Genomic DNA, 23,200 nt, shown 5'->3' with positions numbered 1-23,200 from the left:
TAATTGTAACGTGATATGAATAAGAAAACAAGCCATTATATTGCAATCAGCACATTTGCTATACATCTGATAAAGTAAGCATACACAACTTTAACAGCAGGCTACTTTTAATTTCTCAAGTCCAGCGACGAGGATTTTATTTTGGGAGTGGTTTCCGGAAGTGTAGTAGGGTATTTTGGCTGACTTGAGGTTGCTCTCTGATGCTCCCGACTCCCGAGACACAACCGCACGCAGCTGCTTCATGTTCCAGCGCTCGAGACGCTACGACGGAGAGGGGTGCTTGCGCTGCTTGCTCCAGGGATTTCACCTCAGTTGGACTTTAAATAAAACAAGAACTCGCAGTTTGTCTCCGAACATTACCACTTAGATTACTTATCACTGCAAGTTGTGGGCATTCAACTGCTCTCATGTTTGCAAGTGTTTTCTTCCGCACCGGTTTTAATGTGTTTCATGTGTTTGCGCTCAACAGTGAGGTAGACTTATTCGCAAAGATTTTACCGGACTGTCGGCGTGAGATTTATCCGGTGGATGCAGCTGTCGGTGTCGGTGTCTGAGCCCTGCAGGAGCAGCCTGTCATACTCATAGGGCAGCATGGTTTCTCTGGTGCTTCACAAGTGGATGAGGAATATTTCTCCGGAGATGCTGCTGTTGGTGCCGATTATGTGGTTTTTACCTCTGACTGGAGCGGCTCCTTCTCTGACTAACGAGCAGCTGGACACTGGGGTGGTAAGTTATATTAAACAAATATATATGTTTCACCTACTGACGTAAAAGGTACTCGGAACTTTAGCCACCTACTAGCAACAGTGAGTGAATGTAAGCTGTGTTTTTTCCTCTGTCTTCCTACTTGTGCTACTCTTGAACGTCCAGCGAAGAGCAAGTGTCTCCCAATAGCCTACTTGCTCTGAATTTTAAAACCGCTCTGCAGTGCTTTGCAAAAGAAGAGTGGGGGTACACACGATGAAAAAAACACATGAAAAATCTAAATATGCTGGCAATTGCAACTTTACTTACCTGATCAGGAATCACTCAATTTTCATTGAAATGTCAATGTGTTGCCAAATGGCCTGTAGCCTTATAAATACATGTACAGTATGCAAAGTGTTGGCCTTAGCTGTATCGAGCTTCTTTCACAGAAAGCTGATCTACATTTCCAGGACTGAATCAGATAATTGGAGCTCACTGGACAGGTTTAACCATGAGACATGATAGGTTATTTTAGCAGTGAATGTTCTGTATGGATCCCATACTGTAGTGTGGTGGAGCAGTGGGTTGGAGCTACACATCCACTGAAAGGGGAAGTACCTTGGATCAAGAGGCTATTCATTGCAGATAACCCCAAATAGTAAAATAACAGTGCATTTGATGTATTACCTCATATTTGTATATGGTTTGAATGAGTTATGTGGGATCCACACAGAATATAAATAGTCAATACCTGTCCTGTACCATCATCATCATCATGATCATCATCATCATTACCCCAGTTTTACAGCATGCAGTCAAGATTTAGGTCTAATGAAGTGATATGTATTGAAGACCTTTAATCTAATACATTTTGCTGTACAAGTGAAATATGAGATTATTTTGTCAAACTTTCTTTAACAAAGTCTTACTTCTTGGTTCAAGCTGATTATCATCTTTGTATTTGAATCCCCATTTCCAGCTGCATTTTTTTTTTCTACAATTTCACTCCCCCGGGCAACATCCGTTTTTTGTTGCTGCTCATCTCAATTTCTGTCCCTCTTTCTTTTAGCACTCAAACTCTCTGAAACCCACGCTTGGGGATTAAATATTACTTAACCACAACTAGAACAAGCACAGGGAAGTAGATCACTTCTTTACTTCTGTTTTGCTTCAAGTTTTCATCCCGTCTACTTTGAGGTGGTGTACTTTTTCCTTGTTAGCTTTATGATTTAGTTACGCGATTGTATCGGGGCCGGTCCTAGACATTTTGGTGCCCTAGGCGAGATTATAATTTGGTGATGATTTTTTTTTTTATATATCTCCAGTTTTAAACGACATTTTTGGTTTCCTGTCCTATAGTATACATTGGAATGATTTCAAACCTGTTTTTATTTATCCTAATAATTATAAAGGTGTGCCTTGGAAATATCTGTTTACATAAATTGTGACCGAAACATTTGAGACACACTGCGATAACTTGGACTAAAGTGAACTATCTAAACCCTCAGAGTCCTTTACCTCACTGAGCTGTAGTTATCAGCCTCATTCCAACAACAATTCTCTCTCTCCCGCTCGCACTTTGGCTGTGAGCTGCGGGCGCCTGATAAGTCAACTTCCCCCACTTTCATCACTTACAGCGCCCATCGTACAAGGCAAATGAAAAGTGTAACCGGGGTGAAAAGGGTGTTACCTTGACTTAATTATGAATGTTGTTACATCATGGCTGAACATTTGTTTTTCTCGCAACTACCAGCGCAGCCCCCCCCCCCCCCCACATCTTGCGCCCTAGAAGACCGCCTATGTCGCCTAAAGACCGGCCCTGGATTGTATGGATATCATTTTCGTGCGTAGGGCGATCAAGCTTATTTCAATGTAATCAAATACAGAATGTTGTTGATTGATGGAAGTGACATAACATTACAACAGCAAACACAAAAGTTAACTTTTTCAATATTTTTCTATTAGTGTGAAACCCAGACTTATTGCTGAGGCGAATGCCAACAACCCTTACATCAGGACATGGTCTGTTGCACCTACACTCTGAATCAATCCTTCTGTTTTTTTCAAAAGGTCAGGTTTGCCACACAAGGCAGGAATTGTTTTCAAAACCTGCATACTTCTTCCTACTGTAGATGTGTAGTTTTTGCCACTAATAACCAAAGCCTTGAGACAGGCCATTGCATGAACAGATTGCCTTCCTACCCTTGGATTTCTTGTCTTGTTGTCAGTTGCAACATCATTTTAAGCTATTAACTCTGAGCACCATTCCTAGTTTCCTGCTTTCCTGGATGATAATGGAAAGAAATTGACAGAATCAACTTGTTATTCTCTACCAAATTGAAGGTGCCTGTTTTCTTTGATGTAACTCTGAGGTTATGTATACGTTCTTTCTGTTCTCTTAGTCACACACATAACTTTGCATTCTTACACATTTTGAAAAATGTTACATTAGCAAAGCAGATGAATGTGACCGAGTACTAGCATTAAGTATTAAAGTAAAAAAAAACACTAATTGGCAACTGATATCTTTCCTCGTAAATCGGATTTTTTATCAAATATTTAAAAAAAGATTATTTCCGAACCATTGTGAAGTCCTTAAATGCTCGTTAGCTGAATAAAGCTAGTTTTGTTAGAGTAATTCTTGCAGCAACATTTCTTTCCCTGGGAATTGGGTGAACTTTGACACTACAAACACTATGGTATCACTAAATGAAACCTCTATTTGTCATTGGTACATTTTTATAAACAAAGCCATGTTAGGGAAACTTCCATCTTATATCTGCTCCCTGATCTCACGGAAAATTGTAAGTGGCTACTGCCTGAGATCGAATGCAGTGGTTTTATTAAATGTGCCAACTGCTAGGACTGTCTTAGGGAAGACAGCTTTTAGATGCGCAGCTCCTCTGTCTTGGAATAGTCTGCAAATTAAATGGAAACTGAACAATCTGGTGCCACTAAATGTTTTTAAAGCTCGGTTGGATGCTAGTCAATCGGAAGCTATTGGTACCTGTTTATGTGGATAATTATGTAAATGATGCTGTATGATGTCCTTTTGTTGTTCTATTTATGTTTTTATGTTTCATGTGGAACTACTTGAGCAGGTCTCCCTTGAAAAAGAGATCAATGATCTCAATGGGATTTATCTGTATAAATAAAGGTTTGAAATGAAATGAAATGAAATGATACACTCGGTCCAAAGCTGTGCTGAAGTCTCTGCAGTCTGGGGACAGTTGCGGCCCGTCCACACAGCGGCGTGCGTTGAAGCTTGCCGGCGGGCGTGTCTGAAACTCGACCAACAACCAATCACATGAATCTCCCGCCCCTGACACTCAAGCAGTTGTTTGATTGGCTAGAGCTTGTACTGGCATATGATTCGATTGGCTGACGCTTCTGCCGAGGCTTCAAAAGTTGAACATTGCTCAACTTTTGCAGCGAGCCACATCAGCAAAGCTCCACGTCGCTTCCCACCATGCAGTTCGGCGAAAAGTGACGTCACCCCATTCAAAGTGAATGGTGAAGCTTTCAACGCAAGCCGCTGTGTGGACGGGCCGTTACTCTTGTGGTGTCTAGAATGCCCTGTCCCGCTTCAGCAAAAGAACACTGCCAGTGATGGATACAGTCTTGGAAATGTCCATTTGTGTTCAGACTCTTGTTGTATAGCCTAATCGTGCCCCTTAGTAGAGGTCACAGTTGATGCAATAAAATTAATAATTTCCTGAATGTACTGTATAACCTCTTCGCACAGCTTATTTCTGGACGCCTAAAGCCCAACAATTCCTTACTTTGGAGGTCAAATTAGCAGGTATAAACCTGCAGTATATCATCTGCTAAAAGCCCCTGTGTGTAGGATTGGATAGTCTTACTGTTTTTAGTTTTTTTAGTACATCTTGTTTTAAGAGAAAATGTCAAGTTTTGAAGACTCCATTGTTTCAAATGCAACCAAAACCAATCCCTTTATTCTTATATCAAACACTGATGGGATTTATAAAGTGTCTTTCTTGTACAAGAAGAGCAGCTTTAGTGACAGTATGATTATTTGTCGAGGTGAAAGAAGAAGACCTGCATTCCCCAGCACCGGAGCAACATTTCTCGCTGTGTCCACACACTTTGAGAAATGGGAGCATCTGAGAAGTTACTTGCTTTACTCTTAAAGTCCCCCCCCCCCCCCCCCCTCTCTAAAAGGCAAAATGTAAGAACTTCCTGTGGCTGGATCCACAAAGACATGAAAGTGCCTTTCAAGTTTATCATTTTGAACCCAGCTTGACCACTTCTTAAGGGTAAGCAGGTGGAATGATCTTCGTATTGAGTCTGGAGTTTCAGGACGGGTCTTTATATTTCCACCGTTGTTGGGTGCCAAAGAAATGGCAATAAAATATACAGTGTCTTTCTGAAAGCTCCAGGGGGGGTGTCATCCCGCCTGCTGTTTAGAGGCCACATGTGGCTCCTTTCCTCTGGAAAGCAAGGGGCAGTACAGAGTTCATAGCCGTAACTTTTGCATTAAAATAAGTGATTCTTCCCTATGTTGAAAAGCCCTATTTGAGGGGAAACTTGGGTAAAGTCTTGGAAGAGGATAAGCCTGATTAATTGGGATAATCTAATTTAGACAAATGCAGTCCAAAACAGAGATGTCCATGTTTGATGGCCAATAGCAAAGCAATTTATCCAGACAATAATCTCACCGCTCTTACATCATCGTACTTCATCATGAAAGACAGAGAGAGGATCAGAGTGGACGGCTCCGATGATGATCACTCGGCCGCTGATAGATTTCTTGTCACTGGGCTACAGCAGAGGACGCACAGAGATCATCATTCTGCACTTTAATGGGACTGCTGTAGAGAACAGATGTGATCAAATGATTGTACACATCATTCTTGCTCTACAGGGGATATATGCATGTGTGTGTGGGGGGCTGTGTGTGTGTCTGATGCTATTCAAGCTTGTCGGGACGGGTGGCGCAGTGGTCTGTGCATCCGATCATCAGATCAAGGGGGAGTGCTGGGGAACTCCAGTTCGAAACCCGCTCCTGCGTCAGGCTGTTGTGTCCTTGGGCAAGACACTTCACCCGGATTTGCTCCTGTGGGTATTGTCCACAGTACATGTATAATATCAATGTGTACTTGTAAAAGCGCCTCGATGACCTCGAGGCGTGAAGATGGACAGTGTGGCGCTGTGCAATGATAATCAGATCAAGGGGTGAAACCCGCCGCTGCTGCGTCTGTAAAGCCGGTGTGTCCTTGGGCAAGACACTTCACCTGAACTTGCTCCTGTGGGTATTGTCCACAGTATCTGACCATTGCATGTATGATATATGTGTAATGTGTGTATATGTAAAAGCGCTATAATAAATGTAAGGAATTATTATTATTATCATTATTATTATTCAAGACTTGAGACATCAAAAACAACCATTTTACCACTAAACAATCCACTACATTGTCTTTTATTTGAAAAGATATACATAAATCAAACAAACACATACGTAGCCATTTTACCAGAGGTTAGATTCTTCTTGATGATGTTCAGCTTCCATAATACAATGGCTACACTCGTCAAAAACAGATAGTGATAAAAAGCATACAGTTACCAATTTGTTGCTATTTGATTTGTCATGAAGGTCATTCTTCATGCAACAATGGCAGAAATGCTTTTATTGGGCTGTAAAATTATGAGATTTCCTGCTTTTGTCTGTTTCATAAGATATTATATTTTAGTTTCTGACTGAAAAATAACACCTTTTTAAAGAAGTTCCCTTTAACTTTTAGTAACTGGGATGGATTTGTTCACCATTTTCACATTTAATAGACCTACAAATAATAAGCAGATCATACAATAATGATAAACGAGAGAATATGGCTTAATGCAGCATGGTTTGATGTTGGTGAAACCAGACAGAGGATGAGGAGCTAAACCATGAATAATCTTATACATTTGGAAGACTTTCTTGTTACGAGGATTTTTTGAATATGACAAAGGTGAAAACAAAATAGCTTCTCGTCTAACACATGTTTGTATAATGATCTCTATCTTTACTCATGTCCAGTTCCATTACACTTCATTCCAGTGATGCTCTCATCTCTTGGCATTTAGTTGTGATTTTAAAAGTTAAGTTTGGTGTGTGTTTTTGCAACCACCACATACTGAATCCTTGAGTAACTAAACTGCACACTCAAGCACAGATCCGAGGTATTACTTTTATAGCATTGCTGCTATCCAGGTTGATGTATCACTGCATGGAGTCAATTTTCAATTTCAGCCCTTGAGGGAACTGAGTCATAACAACTAAAACGTAATACGCTGAATGTTTTTGCTCATCCTATTATGTTATGAATGTCTTCTTCAATGAATCATAACCGCAAAGTTTCCCAAAGGAAGGATTCACATGAACATTTAGGGCTTCCCTTTTGATATGTGAGAGTGAGCTAAACAGATAAGCAGCCGATACATTATATAAATGACTGTGTGCATCCACATTTGGAATTAAAGAAGCTTGATCCCAACAACCACAAGAATGTGCTGCGCCTGAAAGGGTAACCGCATCCCGCCCGTCACTTTCTCACTCATTTTGTTGTTTAATTTCTTCAATGAGAAAACCATCTGGCTTCAATTCCTCTGGAGCTATAAGCCACTCTCCCCCCCTCTTTTCCCATTTTACTGCCACTCACTCTCCCTCCCTGCGAGATATCAACATTCTGAGTTCTTAAAAAGAAGATTGGCAATAAAAGCAACCGAAAACACCAAATCGTTTTTGCGGAACAGAATTAGATGGGGTTTTGAAAAGTCTGGTATTGAACAAAACTTTTTTGGTTTATATTGATTCTATCCACAGGGTACCGTTTTGGGATCATTACAACCCAAATTGCTCAATTTGTAGCGACTTTACTGACATAATTCAGACTTAATCTACCATCCTTTTGGGTTATTTTGCATCGTTAGCAATTGCAAGGTTGCTGGAAAGGCCTATAAACTAATCCCTCTAATGGTGTTCCGTAATTAGGTCATTGGTTTTCTTAAGACAATGACTCAAAGAGCATTCTGCACCAAAATAAAATCCAAGCTTCAAAGAGGCTCATGAGAAAATGTCCTCTCACGCTCTGCTGTTTGTATTCCAACCCTTCAAGTACCATTAATCCTCCACCCGACAATGGCTCAGGAATATTTAGTGTGGAACATTTTCATTTTTAATAATTCAGTTTTCTTCTGAAGGGTATAATAAGTATATCATTCCATTTCCAAGCCCCATGTCTTTGGCCCGCCGACAGTACCACTACCCTCATTAGTATCGTGTTTGCCTGAAATTTGTGTACTTTTCTCCAGCATTATATCCGGTCCCTTTACTCCCTCAGACACTTTCCTTCCAGTTTTCTCCTGCACTTCACGTAGGAGGTATTTCTTTTTCTACCAGCACATCATGGTTCTTCTGATTACACCCAGAGGCCCATGGATAGAGAGAAGACACAAAAAAAGAAGGAAATACAGTAATGGGAAAGTACATTGGGGGGATTTTGGTTCTGAAATATGAGGAAGAAAAAAGGAAGCCGAAGAAGTTGTTGTTGATTTTGCTAAGTGGGTGAGGATATAGTGTAATGTTAAACCACATCTGTTTATAAAGCATATCTGCTACTAAGTACACTCCTCAGCCTTAATCATAAGGACACTTTTAGCACCGCTGTCCCACTTCCATCAAGCTGTGTGACCGTCTGTCTGCAGAAATGCATCTTGGGACTCAGATTCAGGACGAGGAGATTATTTCAGGAACAATGCCATGTGGGAGAGGACTCACTTTAGTTGAGAGAGTACATTTCACTGCAAAGATTGACAGTGAGCGAATGTTGAGCATGTAATATACTGTACATCGCATTCTCCGCTTCTCGGTCCTTCACTGTGTTCCAAATCCAACATGTCACCACAGCCTTTTAAAAGTTCTCCAGAGACATGAGCGTTTCTGAGAAGACTGTCAGCAATACTGACGAGGGTCTCAGGAGCACTGCAGTGGTTGCGTTAGACTTTTTCGTTGTCCGTCATATTGACGGACAAGATCGTAACATTTCCGTCATAATCCATTATTACCCGTCATTTTATTTTTCATGTTTTAATGATGAGATGAGACATATTTAATATTTATGTTTGGGTACTGAGCAGCAAATGTTCATTCATTTTTTTTTTTAATGATTCATACAGAACTTTTAAGGGCATGGAGAAAAAAAAAGATGAACAGAGACACTGACCGTGTGGTCACTTTTCATGTCAACACGAACGTGAGTGATTTATTTTTTCCTGCACTGACAGCACAGCAGAGGCCGCTAAAAACACCGCGACCATTGTGCCTAAACACGCAAGTATGAACAATGCCATAGTTTGAAATGAGACAATTATAATCAAAAATATGAACAAAACATTTACAAGAACAACTCAATTGACCTGCTGTAGCCTAGCCTGAACGCTGATTTCTGTATCGTCGTGCACCCTCGGACAAATCCGTTACTCATCTTAGCTTTTCTACAGTTGTCGCAGAACATTTTGCCATCTTCCCTCCTCAGCCACTTAAACTCTTGCTCCCACTGAACCCGGTACTCCCGCTTGAACTCCTTGCCACTTGCTTACCCCTCTGCCGCTGGCTGAACGTTGTCAGTTTTAGTCTTACTGGCTTGTCCTTCATCCTCCACCGCATCAATCCCTCTTTTTTCACCTCGTTTATCCACACCATCACAATTACTGGGTTTATTCAAAAAGCTTCGGACGATCAGCTGCCGTGACATTTTGCGATTGCTAAAGCCGGTTAAACAACGAGGTAATCAACGAGGTCAAAAACAAGACTAGACAATAGCTACTTAATATACACACACACTCGCCACCAACTGGACTAAATAATAGTTACATACTGCAAGAGTACAGTAGATCGCCCTCAGTCTACCTGGCCACTAAGGATGTAATATAATGTGGGACGCTGGTGGACATTTTGGCGCTGTTCCGAGTTGTGTTCTAATCTGTCAAAATGACGGACTGCTTTCAGATGTTTCCGTCATTGTTAGAAAAAATCCATCATTGACGGAAAATATTCGATTAACACGACCTCTGGAGCACTGGCACCTTGTGGACTGACGCGTGGCAGCTGCTAGGATCAGCTTGATGCCTTTAGACCAGAGGCTGGTAGACCGCGAGTCATTCATTAAAAAAAAAAAATCAAGCTCCGTTAAAATAGACAAAACAGGTTTTGATCCCTCCTCCCTTGGCCTCCCTGCCACTTAATTCAGGAGTTTACTTGATTGACAGAAACAGCGACCTATCGCTTTCCAGTCTGTTAACCCAGAATGCAAAGCGATATAAAATCAGTCAAGTGCCGGGAAAACTCAAATTAATGTAAACAAGAGACAAATAACAAAATGAGTGCGGGACCGAGCAAAAAGCTAAAAACATACCACTTCCACCCCGAATGGGAGGAAGAATATTTTTTTGTGATGTCAAATTCAAACGTTATTTGCCTTATATGTAAAGCAAGCGTCGCTCTGCCAAAGAAATGTAACGTGGAGAGGCATTATCGGAGTGTTCTCAAGGCATATGACAGCGACTTCCCTCCGAGTAGCAAGTTGAGAAAGGTGAGGGAACTTAAGTCACAATTAGCTGGACAGCAGTCACTTTTCTTAAAGCCGACATCCACTGCAAAGGCAGCCACTGAAGCATCTCTACGAGTGAGTCACGCTATATAATCAAACACAAAAAATCCTTTCAAGATGGAGAGATGGTGAAAGAAGCCTTCGTAGAAGCAGCAGACACCTTGTTTCGGGATTACACAAAGAAAACAGAAATAGTAAACGCTATCAAGGCCATCCAATTATCACGGAGCACAGTCACACGTCGCTGTGAAGTCATGGCTGAGGATTTGACCCAGCAACTCAGGAAGGACATAGAAGACTGCGAGTGTTTCTCACTCCAACTAGACGAGTCCACTGACGTGAGCGATACAGCACAAGTGTGCGTTTTTATCCGGATGGTGTTCACAGACATGACGGCGAAAGAGGAACTGTGCCACCTCACTGACCTCACTCTTCGGCTCGACTTATTTATGCGAGTCAGCCTTCTCCCAAATGAAGATAGTGAAGTCGAAATACCGTTCCCAATTAACTGATGAACATTTGGAGGCCTGCCTGAGACTAGCCATCAGCAGTTACTGTCCTGATTATGCAACATTGACGGACTCCATTCAGTGCAAGTCATCAGAATATGGTAGGGACCCACCTAAATATATTGAATTGTGTTTTGCAGCATTATATCAGGACCATGGAGAGAGGTTTCTTACCCTGCTTGTTTTTATGTGTTTCTTAACGGGGAAATGAAGGGACAGTCAGCGAGAGCGAGAGAGAGAGCGAGAGAGATAACATGCCTATATTGGACCTCTGTATATATCATTATAACTTGAGGACCCATTTGAGTCTGGTGTCTAAGTTGAGTGTTCTACTCGTTTATTGTATTCCTTGTACTTATATTTGTGTTTTATGTTTAAGATTTCAGGACATGGAGAGTGGTTTCTTAGCCTGCTTGTTATGTGTTTCTTAACAGAGAGAGAGAGAAATAGAGAGGTTAACATGCCATTTTAGTTTTATGTATTCATGTATTTGTTTCTGTTCAAGAACCCAAATAGAGTTGTTGTAGTTATCCCATGTATACATAAAACGTGTTATTCAGCCCCTTGCAATTTTGGATTTTATTTTTGGTTGGTAGACCTCGGTGAGCTGGTCATTTCAAAAGTAGCCCACCGGCCCAAAAAGTGTGGGCACCCCTGCTTTAGACTAATGACAACACATCAGTTTACAGATAAACAGCATGGAATCAGATTTACAATTTACAATTTATTGTCAAAGCATTTAATATATTCATTGCTATCGGGATGTTAAGAGCATTCCATTGAATATAACAAAGTGTTTTTGAAATAAATGACATACCCCACCTTTAAGTAGAATAAAATAGGTTTGTAAATTACCTGTAAGACTTATGGACAAATACTCTCAACTTTAAATTGACGTAAAACAGTTTGAGACCTGAAAAACATCAGAAGTCAACAACAAAGGTCAGATGTATGAAGGACGAGTACACAAACAAAACATGTACCTATGGTCTTGCTTTTAAAAATAGCTTTTTGTTATCAGGTCCTTGTGTATACTACTTATTTTATTGTTTTTGTGACTCTAATTTGAGTCCGCCAGAGACCAAATAATTTTCCTTTTCATTATTGATGATGTTGAACGAGACACAGAATTATCTACTGATAGTTTACAATTGTATAATGTAATGAATTCATGACATGCTGGACCTATTTCGATAATGCAAGCAGACAACGGGCAATTCATAAAGAAACTGTAAGACCACTATTAGAGGGGAAAAATCAAAGCGCAACATTGATCCATTGACTGTCTGCGGCATAAACGGGCATAACACAGAGTTCAGACATGTGTGGTTATTTAGTAGCAGCCTGTTTTCTGCATGCGATTTAATCAAAGTAAACAGTCATGCGTAATAGCACTGCGGCACAATTAGAGGTTGCAGATTCACCACATCTGTCACACTGGCTTCAGAAGGCTGCAGGGATTTAATGAACTGAAGAAGAAGGTTGTAAAATGGTTCATATGAACTTAGACGTAAATGCATATGATGAACAAACATTATTGCATTAACCCCATTTAAAAGTCTTAATTTTTGTATTCAAATGCTTCTACTTGTTGGAAGCTGTTTAATTAAAATTGATTGATTACACTTACTATGCATTATTTTGGTATTTCTTACTATTAGCGATGCTCCGATCGGGAATGTTGGGTCCGATCATAGGGTGGGTGGGGGCTATGGGGAGCTTCCATTTAAAGTGATGTTTAAAACTCAGTTAATGGGGCTCATTTTTATATTGCTTCAGTTTATAATCGTAACGGATCGAAAAGTTCAGATTAATTTTTCAATACATGATGAGCTTCCACAAACAACAACCAACATCATTATTACATTCAAATTAAGTACATTATTCAAGTTTACATTAACTTTGGATAATAACACGGGAGAAATGAGCGGAAGCGCTCTCTTTTCCTCTCTCTCTCTCCTGACAGCCTGTCCCTATCCGTCTCATGCAGCTCACTGATCCAGTAATGAGTGATCCACAGTGAAGAATAAATATATTTATAACTAGTTTAGCTTGTTCCAGAGGTAGATAAAATAGCTAAGTGTGTTAGGTCTAAATCTTAGTGTGTGTTTTGCTCAGCTCACCGGTCCGTCACAGCGGGCGGACCTGCAGGATTTCCGCTCCACAAAGCTGTCTTTTTCGGACACCTTAAAATACTGCCAGACCGGTGAAGCCATTTTGGCGAGCTTGTTTTTGCCGCGCACAGAGAAAAGTGTCATGTATTTTACGTCATGTGATCGGCTCTCCCGATCGGCCTTTATGACAATCGGCTAGTGACAATGGCCCCAACATTTTGAGATACCCCTCCCGGAGTTAGGACAAAACACAACTTACTTTTTCCTCATCTCTAAGGCCTCCCATACATGAAAAGGATTGTTGTATACAAATATTTTACTGCAAAAGTGGTGAAATTGATATATAACGTTAGACACCCCAAACTAAAAATAAAGGCTGGCCGTCTGGGGGTTGAGGCATAACAACTCATGTAGATTCACAATGGAAGGTCTGATAGGTTTAACACTTGGCATACCTGTGGTCAGGACATCCCTCTGCATTATAGAAAAGACTGAATGTCAATATCTTACTGTAAATTGGAGATACAGTCATTTGAACACATACCTACAATAGGCGGAAATGTATCTATGTAGAATGATCTCTTTACTTTGTAGTGACCCTGACATGGATTGCCATAGCAACACACACAAAGGCTTGTTGAAAAGGTGTGGTTCTACTGAATCCGGCAATACCCATTGTGTAAAGGTAGCTTACATACTCATCGAGTTATGTCACTAAACATTTATGGTGTCTTTATACACCGTTATGCCCAACTGCAGCCAAAATGTGCCAGGGACTAGAAGGTGAGACACAGAGACAAGGAAACAGGTTTTTGGATTAACAAACTTTAGTATTCAAATTAAATGTTCTTATCTAAATTTAAGTAAACCTAAGCTAGTGGGAGCCCATGCATATAAACACATCTCTATCACTCATCCACATTGTCATCAAAAACAACATGGCTCACATTTGGGCAGTCAGAGCAAGAGCAAAACTCTGTGCAGGTCAAGCCTACTGAAATACATTGGCATTTGCTGCTATCATTGCACTTTCCGTCCTTACAGTATAGGTGGGTGATGTCTCTGACTTCTTTAGGTGCAGGTTCTTTGACGAACATCACTGGTTCAATAGACCCATCTTCTCTGAGCCTCCACCCTCTACCAACTGGGTTCCAGAGATGAGGCTTGGCCACATGGCTGTGACACCACACTGCGGTCTGGTACATGTTGCTGGAAGGCATATTCTGTTGGAGGTAGATTTGCCGATGAATCTGTTGTAGATGCTAGTGTGTACCTCAGCTGTGGTGCAAGGACGGCCATCCTCCCTTTTCTTTTGGCCATACAGAAGGAGGGCATACTTACATACTCCAGACTTCCAGAAAGTCCAAAACTGGCCATCTCATTTAAGTCACTCAGATGGGTCTTAAGTCTTGTAAACACAGTAGCCTTCCCAATTCTGTACAAGCTGCTTGTGGTATCACAACCTGTGAGGGTGTGGCATGCAGGTAGACATGCACAAAATGCTGCACCAAGCTTCTTTGCGATGGGACAGACTGGGACAAACCTCTCCCTTGGGCCATGTCCAGAGTGCATAAACACCGTTGAGGATCCAAACATTCCTTTGCTGGAATAATACACAAGCAAAACCAGTACGTCGGTATCATCACATCTGATGACGACCCGAGAATGAGACTCTGCTAGATGTATTGCATGTAATACCAATCTGGTGTCAGCCTCCTCCTGGTCACTATACAGATCTGTCAAGTTGTCAACACCTGACTTGCTGACCACTTTGACCTCCTCACCATTTTCAAAGCCACCTGCCAAAATGACTGTGTTCTCTGAGGAGATTCTCTTGGGCCCTGTATTGGCTATGTAGTTGCTTACAAAGCTGCATAAAGCAGCCTTGTTACCATTGACCTTGAGGTATTTCCTGTAGTTAGGAACTTTGGCTTTGCCTGTGATGACATGTGTAGATCTGTTTGCTTGGATGGTGCCTCTTCTTTGCCTTTCCAGTTCTTTGATTGAGTGTGGATGATCATACCTATCAAACACTAGAGCAACACAGTTGTTGTTTTCCTTTTCCATTAGTGTTGTGATCTTCTTCCAGACACACTCACCCAGGTCATTGAATGTCTGAAAGCCTGAGTCAGGGAGACTCTGTAGAAGAGCCATGCCATCGATGATGTATGCAGATGGTTCAGCAACATTAGGCAACTGCTGTGTCTCTTCAACTACTGACTCCAATCTTTTAGCAAGGTCGGCTTTTGTTGTCTTTCTCATGCTTCCATCATCATAACACAAAGAGGGGGGGACAGCAGCAAGTTCATGAGACATCTCAGTCTCCATGGATACCTCTCTTTGCTTGGATACAGCAAGTAATCTTCGAAAGAGCACATCTGAGTCCATGTGAACCTTTCTAGTACTGACTCCACCTGATGTTTTCATGTCTTTGAAGGTTGCACACTGTTTTCTTTTCTCAGGATCCCAGAAGCTCTTAGTTTTTTTGGATTTTGCCAGGCGTTGTTCAATAAAGATGGCATTCTGCTCAGCACCATCTTGGAGGAAACTTGACAGCTCTTTTGCAACTTTCTCAGATGCAACCTGACCATTTGATCAGTTCCTCAGGGATACTATCAAGGTCAAAGGGGTTCTGCTTCTGCTCCACAGCTTCTATTATCTTTTGTATGTCTCCCTCATCTCTGTCCATTCTAGAGGCTACATGTTCTTTGTGTGCTTTTGGGCCCTTTGCATCAGTGTCACAAAGGTCTTTCATGGCATCCACGTATGCTGTGGTCACATGCCTTGTCATCAACAATCTTGTGAGAGCTGCCTTTCGCAATATGAAGCCAACAACTCCACCCTGACTCTTGCCTTCTCGGTTAATGGTTTGCCTGGTCATAGGAGATCCCAAACACATAATGTGCTTTAAAAAGTTAATCAAAACTGACAGGGAAGACTTGGCCTTGCAGGGAAGGAGCTCACCATCCAACGCAATGTAGTACTCATGGAGCTGTTTCTTGTGGTCCCAACTGCTAGGATGTAGGGTTGCCTCCACTGCAGTAGAGCAGTACTTGTTGCCACGGAGTGAAATGGGGTGCTGTGACATGACCACGCCTCCACACTGACAGAAAGCTTCTCTGTGTGTTTATGCACCGACAAGTGAATACATCTATTTACCTCACGGTCTATCAGTTACACTTCTATGTCTTCATTCCTGGTGCATCTCATTTCTCCATGCTGGATGCCCGTGGGAAAAGATGTGTGTGTGTTTTAAACTCACCCCCTGTGGATAAATCTGCGATGCTATATGGTAATAAGATACAAGTAGTAATAGGGGGCATGGTCCAGCTGCATAGCAACGTATGAAACTGTATCCCAGAAGAGTTCTAGTCAGTAAAAGATAAATCAAAGTGGAGCTCACCTTACACGCATGACAATTTGCTGGTGAGGCGAGGGGAACAAATATTCTAGTTCAATAATTGCTTGTTACGACGTCTGTAGAGGGTGAAACGGCACCTGAAAAGGCACAGCTGAAATAACACATTTACATGTAGGTATGTGCATAGAGGATGGGGAAAGAAAACGAACAGGACATGGTTCATCAAATATAAAACTGTATGCAGCACCTGTCCATTTAAATGCAAATGTAGTGTTTTTTACTCAGCTAATGTTTTTGAAATGTATTTGATATTAAAACCAATGACAGTAACTCAACCATTCTGCAAAGCCTATAGTAAAAAACATAATAAGGGCTGAAGAACTATTCAGAATAAAAAAACACAATATTTGAAATGCAAAGTGTGTCAAAGATCTTTCTGGATTACTGCTGAGATGTCCTATCCAACAAATCATTCTACAGACTGAAGAAATGTTCCTCGTTTGGTACAAATTACACAATGATCATATACATATATTATTAAATGAAAACTATAGTAATGATGCAAAAATGGTCATTCCCATTAGAATTGTTACTAACTTTATTATTGTAATTAGATATGTTTTTGAAATGGTCATCTCTAGTATAAACAACAAACAAGAATTTCAAAATATGATATAGTATGTTACTTGCAAAACTTGGCACAATATACAATCGATTGTATTGGAGAAAAATCCCTGCTTTTTCTTTGTAAAAGGCTGCCAAGCTATAACATGAATACATATATAATATACTAGATCAACCAAAACAGAGAAGACAAACAACACAAATTCAACATGAAACCTACATAACAACCAACCTGCCGATCAACAACCACAATACATGCATGAGTAATGGTTTGAGAGAAATACCATTACAGATCCGTTTCCTATCATCTCTTTATTTATACATTACTTATCGCCACTTCTTTTTAAGCTTTAGACTGAGCCTGTGTTTATGATACAAAGACGGGGAACGCCAGATAAAGGAGAGAGAAAGCCCTACAGTCATGGAATATAATGAAAATGTTTTTTATCACACTGACAAAATCTGATAAGAGCGGTAGTGTGGAGAAACCTAGAAGTCTTAGAAGTCTAACTGAGTTTGCGAAGCCACAGGGTTTTAGTTTACCTCTGCAGTACTTCCAACAATACAAAGCTTTACGCCAGAACATAAGAGTAGCTGGTTCCGCAGTGATGTAAAAAAAGCATCTTTATTCAAATGTTATATGCATTAAAAATATATTTAAAAAGTGCAATGCATTCAAACAACCCCATTTTGATGCGGACAATAGCTTCAAGCATACACAAAAATACAAGGAACACAATGCAGTTCTCATTCATAACAATTCGATGTCTCACTATGGGATGCGCCTCATCGCGGAGCAAACAGAAGCATCAATCTCATTACGCCAATCCTGATTGGCTGGTGATCTTGACGTCAGCGTCAGGGGAAATCACCCCCTATAAGTAGCTTGCGCCACAACGCATGCGTCATTCAAACACCTCTTCTCGCTTCAGAGCACATCTCTACAGTAGCCGGGCAAGCTTCACTGTCCACAGACTGAACCCAAATACCCATTTCGGTCGACGGGCGCTCGCCGGCTACTCCTTCTGCTTCGCAGGAAGACGGTAGTACTAACGCTGTTAGTACTTGGAAAAAAATCGACCTCGCCCTTCTCTACGAGAAAGTAAGGTAGGTCCGATTTTTTCAAGCTAGCAACACACCTGTTGCTAGCTCGCTCCCTCTCTACCGACACCACGGTAGCGAGGAAGTTTTATATTTTCTCTTCTCCACGGAGGGGAAAAGGATTAAAAGAGGAGCATACTGCCATACCAGTCAGTATTCTCCGGGATTAAAAGACCCACACCGTCCTCTTTCCCCGGATTAAGGACAAGGGGGTAATACCTTTTTTTCCCGTCCCAACTGTCGAGAGCGGGCCCTCTCCACGCCACGAGGCGACCAAGATCCAGCTCATGTTTCCAGTACATTTGTAAAATCCAAAAAGTGTCCATTTGGATAGCTGGAAAATCCAAAATGACAGCTCAGACTCAGCCAGAAAGCAACGGCTATAGACTCTGCTCTGATGCCGAGTTTGACTTCAGTCAAAACCAATCAGTATGAGAAACCAGAGCAGTGTAAATAGTCTCTGAATGTGTTCTGTCAGACTATATAAAAAGAATACAAAATAAATAACAATGAAGTGTTGATTTATATGGATAGTTTATTGTATTATAAGCTGAATGGTACCATATTCACAAAGCTGATGTTTTTGTCAGTAAGAGTAACGTCTTTGGAAGCACCACTGAACACTTATCAGGGTACGTTAATTAAACCAAACAAGATCAATGGCTGTCCCTAATTTAAAATGAAATTCATTACATTATATCAGTTCAACGTGACTTCCTCAAAGTGTATTAAAATAAAAAGGGACAGACTAAAGAGTGTGCTCCGCTGGTTGCTAAGCAGCTTAGACTTTGAATACAAATGGAGTTTTTCTACACCAATCAATCATAAAAGAATCACATTGAAATAGCTATTACTTTTCCTAGAAATATGACTTTTAGAGTATTATGTCATACATGTTCCTTGTTTTAGTTTAGACTTAATTCTGAACTAGCTGTAGTTTTCTAAAAACCTTTATAGGGAAATTACAGTATTTAATAATATGTTTAACTTATTTTTGAATGCTTTAATTCATTTATTGGAACATAAAATAGATTTACATAATTATAACATAGGGTCAGAGTTATACACAATATATTTTAATGTTAAAAGTATTACCACAATACAAAAACTTGAATGGGGTGCACATTTTAGGGTAAACTAAGATGCTGCTCAACCAAGTTTATTAAAATTCTTCGAGCATTTCCAGCACTCTGACATCACTTCCTGTTCAACCAATTAATTCCAGAGTTTGAACTAATGTAATGACAATTGATCAAGGCCAAATGGGAATGTTTTTTGCTTAAGCTATGACTTTCCTTGCTACCCCCTCCAAATATCTTCTGCTCTTCAACCATGATCTTAAACCTTGATGTTATTTCTATTTTATTCACGTTCGAGTTTACAGTAATTAGAAAAACAGTCTGATCATGAAATAACTTGTTATTTTGCAGAGGATATGTAATTAGTTTAATTGTCACTTAGATGAGATGCACACTGTGAAATAACTCTTTTTTGTTTGTCTCCCATGGGCTTGAGAGAGAAAAAAACCTGCAAATCCCTAATTAGGCAATGAATAATTGCGGAGTTAATGGCCACTTCAAGATACAATCTTGGATGGAACAGTCACTCTCAAAATTAATGGAGCTGTGTATTGTGCGGCGAGACAATGTGTTTCGTTCTCCGTAGCAAAGTCAGATTTGTATGCCTTAATGCTTATTGCATCCAAGCTTTTATCATAAGTCTAATAACACAGTACTCTCAGACATTGGCCTAACATGCAGCACTTCCTTAACGCAATTTGTCTCTCTTTGTTCAGTTTACTTAAATATATAGACAAATGTGCATTTCATATTAGAATCCAAAGCAAGTGCTCGCTCGGAAAGTGTTTAATTCCCCCCTCGTTTTTGTGCACAAATGGTGTCCTATTTGATGTAAAACATAATACGAAATAACTCTTTTTCCAGTGTCAGCATCAACATCCTTATGCATCTTTATGTATTTATTACAGTCCTGCCAGTTTCAAAAAGCTAACTTCAGAGGAGCTTTATTGTTGCTTGGTGGTTTCCTGGAGCTCAGTTGGCAGCTCTCTGGATTTAATTTTTTTACTTTAACATGCTCGAAGAAACCACGATAATTACAAGATCGGTTCAGTCCTTTGAATAGCTTCGGAAACCAAACTAGAAGGGGACGACATGTATCGGTTAAAATTGGACCGCCACATGGAGTTGATTTGGGGTTTTCTACATGGGGAGTCTGAGAGAAAGCGAGCTTGGTTCTAACCCACAGTTACAGTAATTCATGAAACCAGTCAAAGAGAGAGGAAATCATATACATCTGAGGGGGGAAAAAAGTATCAATGGGATTTTTTTTCATTTGATTTAACAGAAAATAAGATTTGTTGCAAACACACACAACATAATGCGGTAAACAAAATATATCACAGTCGCAATACTTTACGTCACCACCGCTAAAACTAAAGGCGGTCTTGTGTTGGCCAATATTGGCAATAATATACAATGGTTTTATTTAGTCATGTATTACTAACCGCCGTTTTTCAGACACGTAAAAGCTTCAGACATTCAGGAGTGATTACCGACATATTTTACACAGCAAATAAAGTGTTAAAATCCCAGAGTACTGATGACCAGAGTAGAAATGGTTACACTTTGGAGTAGAATGGACATAAAGTACACTTCTCAGAGGGCACCAGAACCTCTCTTTGGTGTCGATTCTTTGTGTGGTGTTGGTGTTGACTTGTGTAGTGTTTATTCTGGGATGATGGACTCCCTCAGAGTATATCTTTGCATTGAGTCTGTCTGGTCCGCATCCATTTTAGGTTTGGATTAGTCAGATAGGCCGTGCCTTCTCATTGGTTTAACGCAGCCTCGTGACCCTCGGCTTTTTGAAAATATTCTCCAGGAAAAGCGCGACCGTGACCGTTACAGAATTGATGCAAGAGTTATACATCCATGGATCGAACACGGCAACATTTCTCCGCAGGACTGTAACGCTAGGTAAGTAGACACCAAGTGAATCATTCTGAATATTCATATTTGTCTTCTTGTTTTAATTTGTATAACTAAACAACTAAAAACGATAACGTTAGCAAGTAGAATATTTGTGACGTTATTTCAGCGGTAACGTTAGCCGTAGTCAATCAGATAATCAACTCTAGTCTGCAGGCACCGTTTGAAATAATGAGACCATTAACGTTAGCAGCTGGTAGCTTAACTACCGCCAATTTACGTTACTCATGATACAAACTTGAAGAAAACAGAATCATATAAGTACATCAGGCTTCATAGAGCAAAAACATTTCAAGTGCTACTCAACTGGCTTTAGATAAGCCAGCCCTTTATTAGTATATAAGGGCTTTGTTAATAGTTCTGTCGCTCGAAGTGGAGTTGAAATAGATGAGTTTTCAGTCTGCGCCGGAAGGTGTGTAAGCAATCTGCTGTCCTGATGTCAATGGGGAGCTCATTCCACCATTTTGGAGCCAGGATAGCAAACCCACGTGTTTTTGCTGATGGGAACTTGGGTCCCCTTCGCAGTGATGGTGCAGCGAGCCGTTTGGTTGATGCAGAGCGGAGTGCACGTGCTGGGGTGTACGGTTTAACCATGTCCTGGATGTAGGAAGGGCCACATCCATTACGCAAGTACCATTGTCTTGAAGTGGATTCTAGCAGTTATCGGAAGCCAGTGAAGGCAGCGGAGGAGCGGCGTGGTGTGGGAGAATTTAGGAAGGTTGAAGACCAGGCGAGCCGCTGCATTCTGGATGAGCTGCAGAGGTCGGATGGCACATGCAGGTAGACCAGCCAGGAGGGAGTTGCAGTAGTCCAGGCGTGAGATGACGAGAGCCTGGAGCAGAACCCGCGTCGCTTTCTGGGTCAGCTGGGGACGCATCCTCCTGATGTTGTAAAGCGTGTATCTGCAGCAGCGGGTTGTAGCAGCGATGTTTGCAGTGAAGGACAGGGTGTTATCTAGGGTCACACCCAGATTCCTTGCAGTCTGAGTCAGGGAAACAACAGAGGTGCCAATGTTGATTGTTAGGTCAAGAGTGGGACAATCTTTTCCCAGAAGGAAAAGCAGTTCAGTCTTGTCAAGGTTGAGCTTGAGGTGATATTCAGACATCCACTGAGAGATGTCAGCTAGACAAGCAGAGATGCGTGCGACGACCTGGGTCTCTGAGCGGGGAAAGGACAGAATTAATTGGGTGTCGTCAGCGTAGCAGTGGTATGAAAAACCATGCGGGCTAATGACTGATCCGAGCGAGTTTGTGTACAAGGAGAAGAGGAGGGGACCAAGAACAGAGCCCTGAGGGACCACTGTAGTTAATTGACAAGGGTCGGACTCGGATCCTCTCCAAGTAACCCTGTAGGTGCGGTCTTTGAGGTATGAGGTGAGGAGGGAAAGTGCAGAGCCTGAAACTCCAAGTTCTTGGAGAGTGCGAAGGAGGATCTGATGATTCACCGTGTTGAATGCAGCAGACAGGTCCAAAAGGATGATGACAGAGGAGAGGGAGGCTGCTTTAGCAGTGTGCAGTTCCTCAGTGACAGCAAGGAGGGCAGTTTCTGTGGAGTGACCTGCCTTGAAACCAGACTGGTGCGGATCCAGAAGGTTGTTCTGATGGAGATAGCAGGAGAGTTGTCTAAAGACAGCGCGTTCAAGTGTTTTAGACAGGAACGGGAGGAGAGAGACAGGACTGACGAGCCTGCCAAGATGTGAGAGGACATAGAGAGTCCAGAGAGGATGAGAGAGTAGAGAGGAGAGTTTCTGCAGCAGAGTTTGGAGGCAGCAATTGGAACGAGTCAGAGGAAGGGAGGGCAGAGAGCACCGATGAGGCAAAGGTAGAGGGGGAGAGGGAACGGAGGTTACGGCGGACAGGTGCAGGATGAGAAGAGATTAGTTTGTTATGTTTAATAAGAAGTGTGTTTTTATATATTCATGTGTGTACTTAATTACTTTGTATTTAATAGTAGCAGTTTATATGAACAAGAAGCTGGAAAGATGAGAAGTGAAAACTTCCCTGTCATGAGAAGTGCAGGAAGGAAATACCTTTATATGGGTACAGCGGGGCAAACAGCTGGAAGACAGCTGTGTGTGTGTGTGTGTGTGTGTGTGTGTGTGTGTGTGTGTGTGTGTGTGTGTGTGTGTGTGTGTGTGTGTGTGTGTGTGTGTGTGTGTGTGTGTGTGTGTGTGTGTGTGTGTGTG

The 23,200-nt window shown here is 41.3% G+C and overlaps 1 protein-coding gene across 1 annotated transcript in view; it reads left to right on the top strand.

The window, feature by feature from the left end:
* The first annotated feature begins 221 nt into the window (after positions 1-221).
* The window catches only part of LOC117455787 (matrix metalloproteinase-17-like), an 81,616-nt gene continuing 58,637 nt past the window's right edge, over positions 222-23,200 (top strand). Inside the window, exon 1 of the mRNA XM_034095358.1 lies at positions 222-726. Coding sequence (XP_033951249.1) covers positions 592-726 — 135 coding nt within the window. The 5' untranslated portion in view covers positions 222-591. The remainder of the gene's footprint in view (positions 727-23,200) is intronic.

This window comes from Pseudochaenichthys georgianus, chromosome 12, assembly GCF_902827115.2.
Source record: "Pseudochaenichthys georgianus chromosome 12, fPseGeo1.2, whole genome shotgun sequence".
Classification (NCBI taxonomy): Eukaryota; Metazoa; Chordata; class Actinopteri; order Perciformes; family Channichthyidae; genus Pseudochaenichthys; species Pseudochaenichthys georgianus.
Note: the sequence above shows the minus strand (reverse complement) of the source record. Positions and strands in the feature narration are given on the sequence as shown.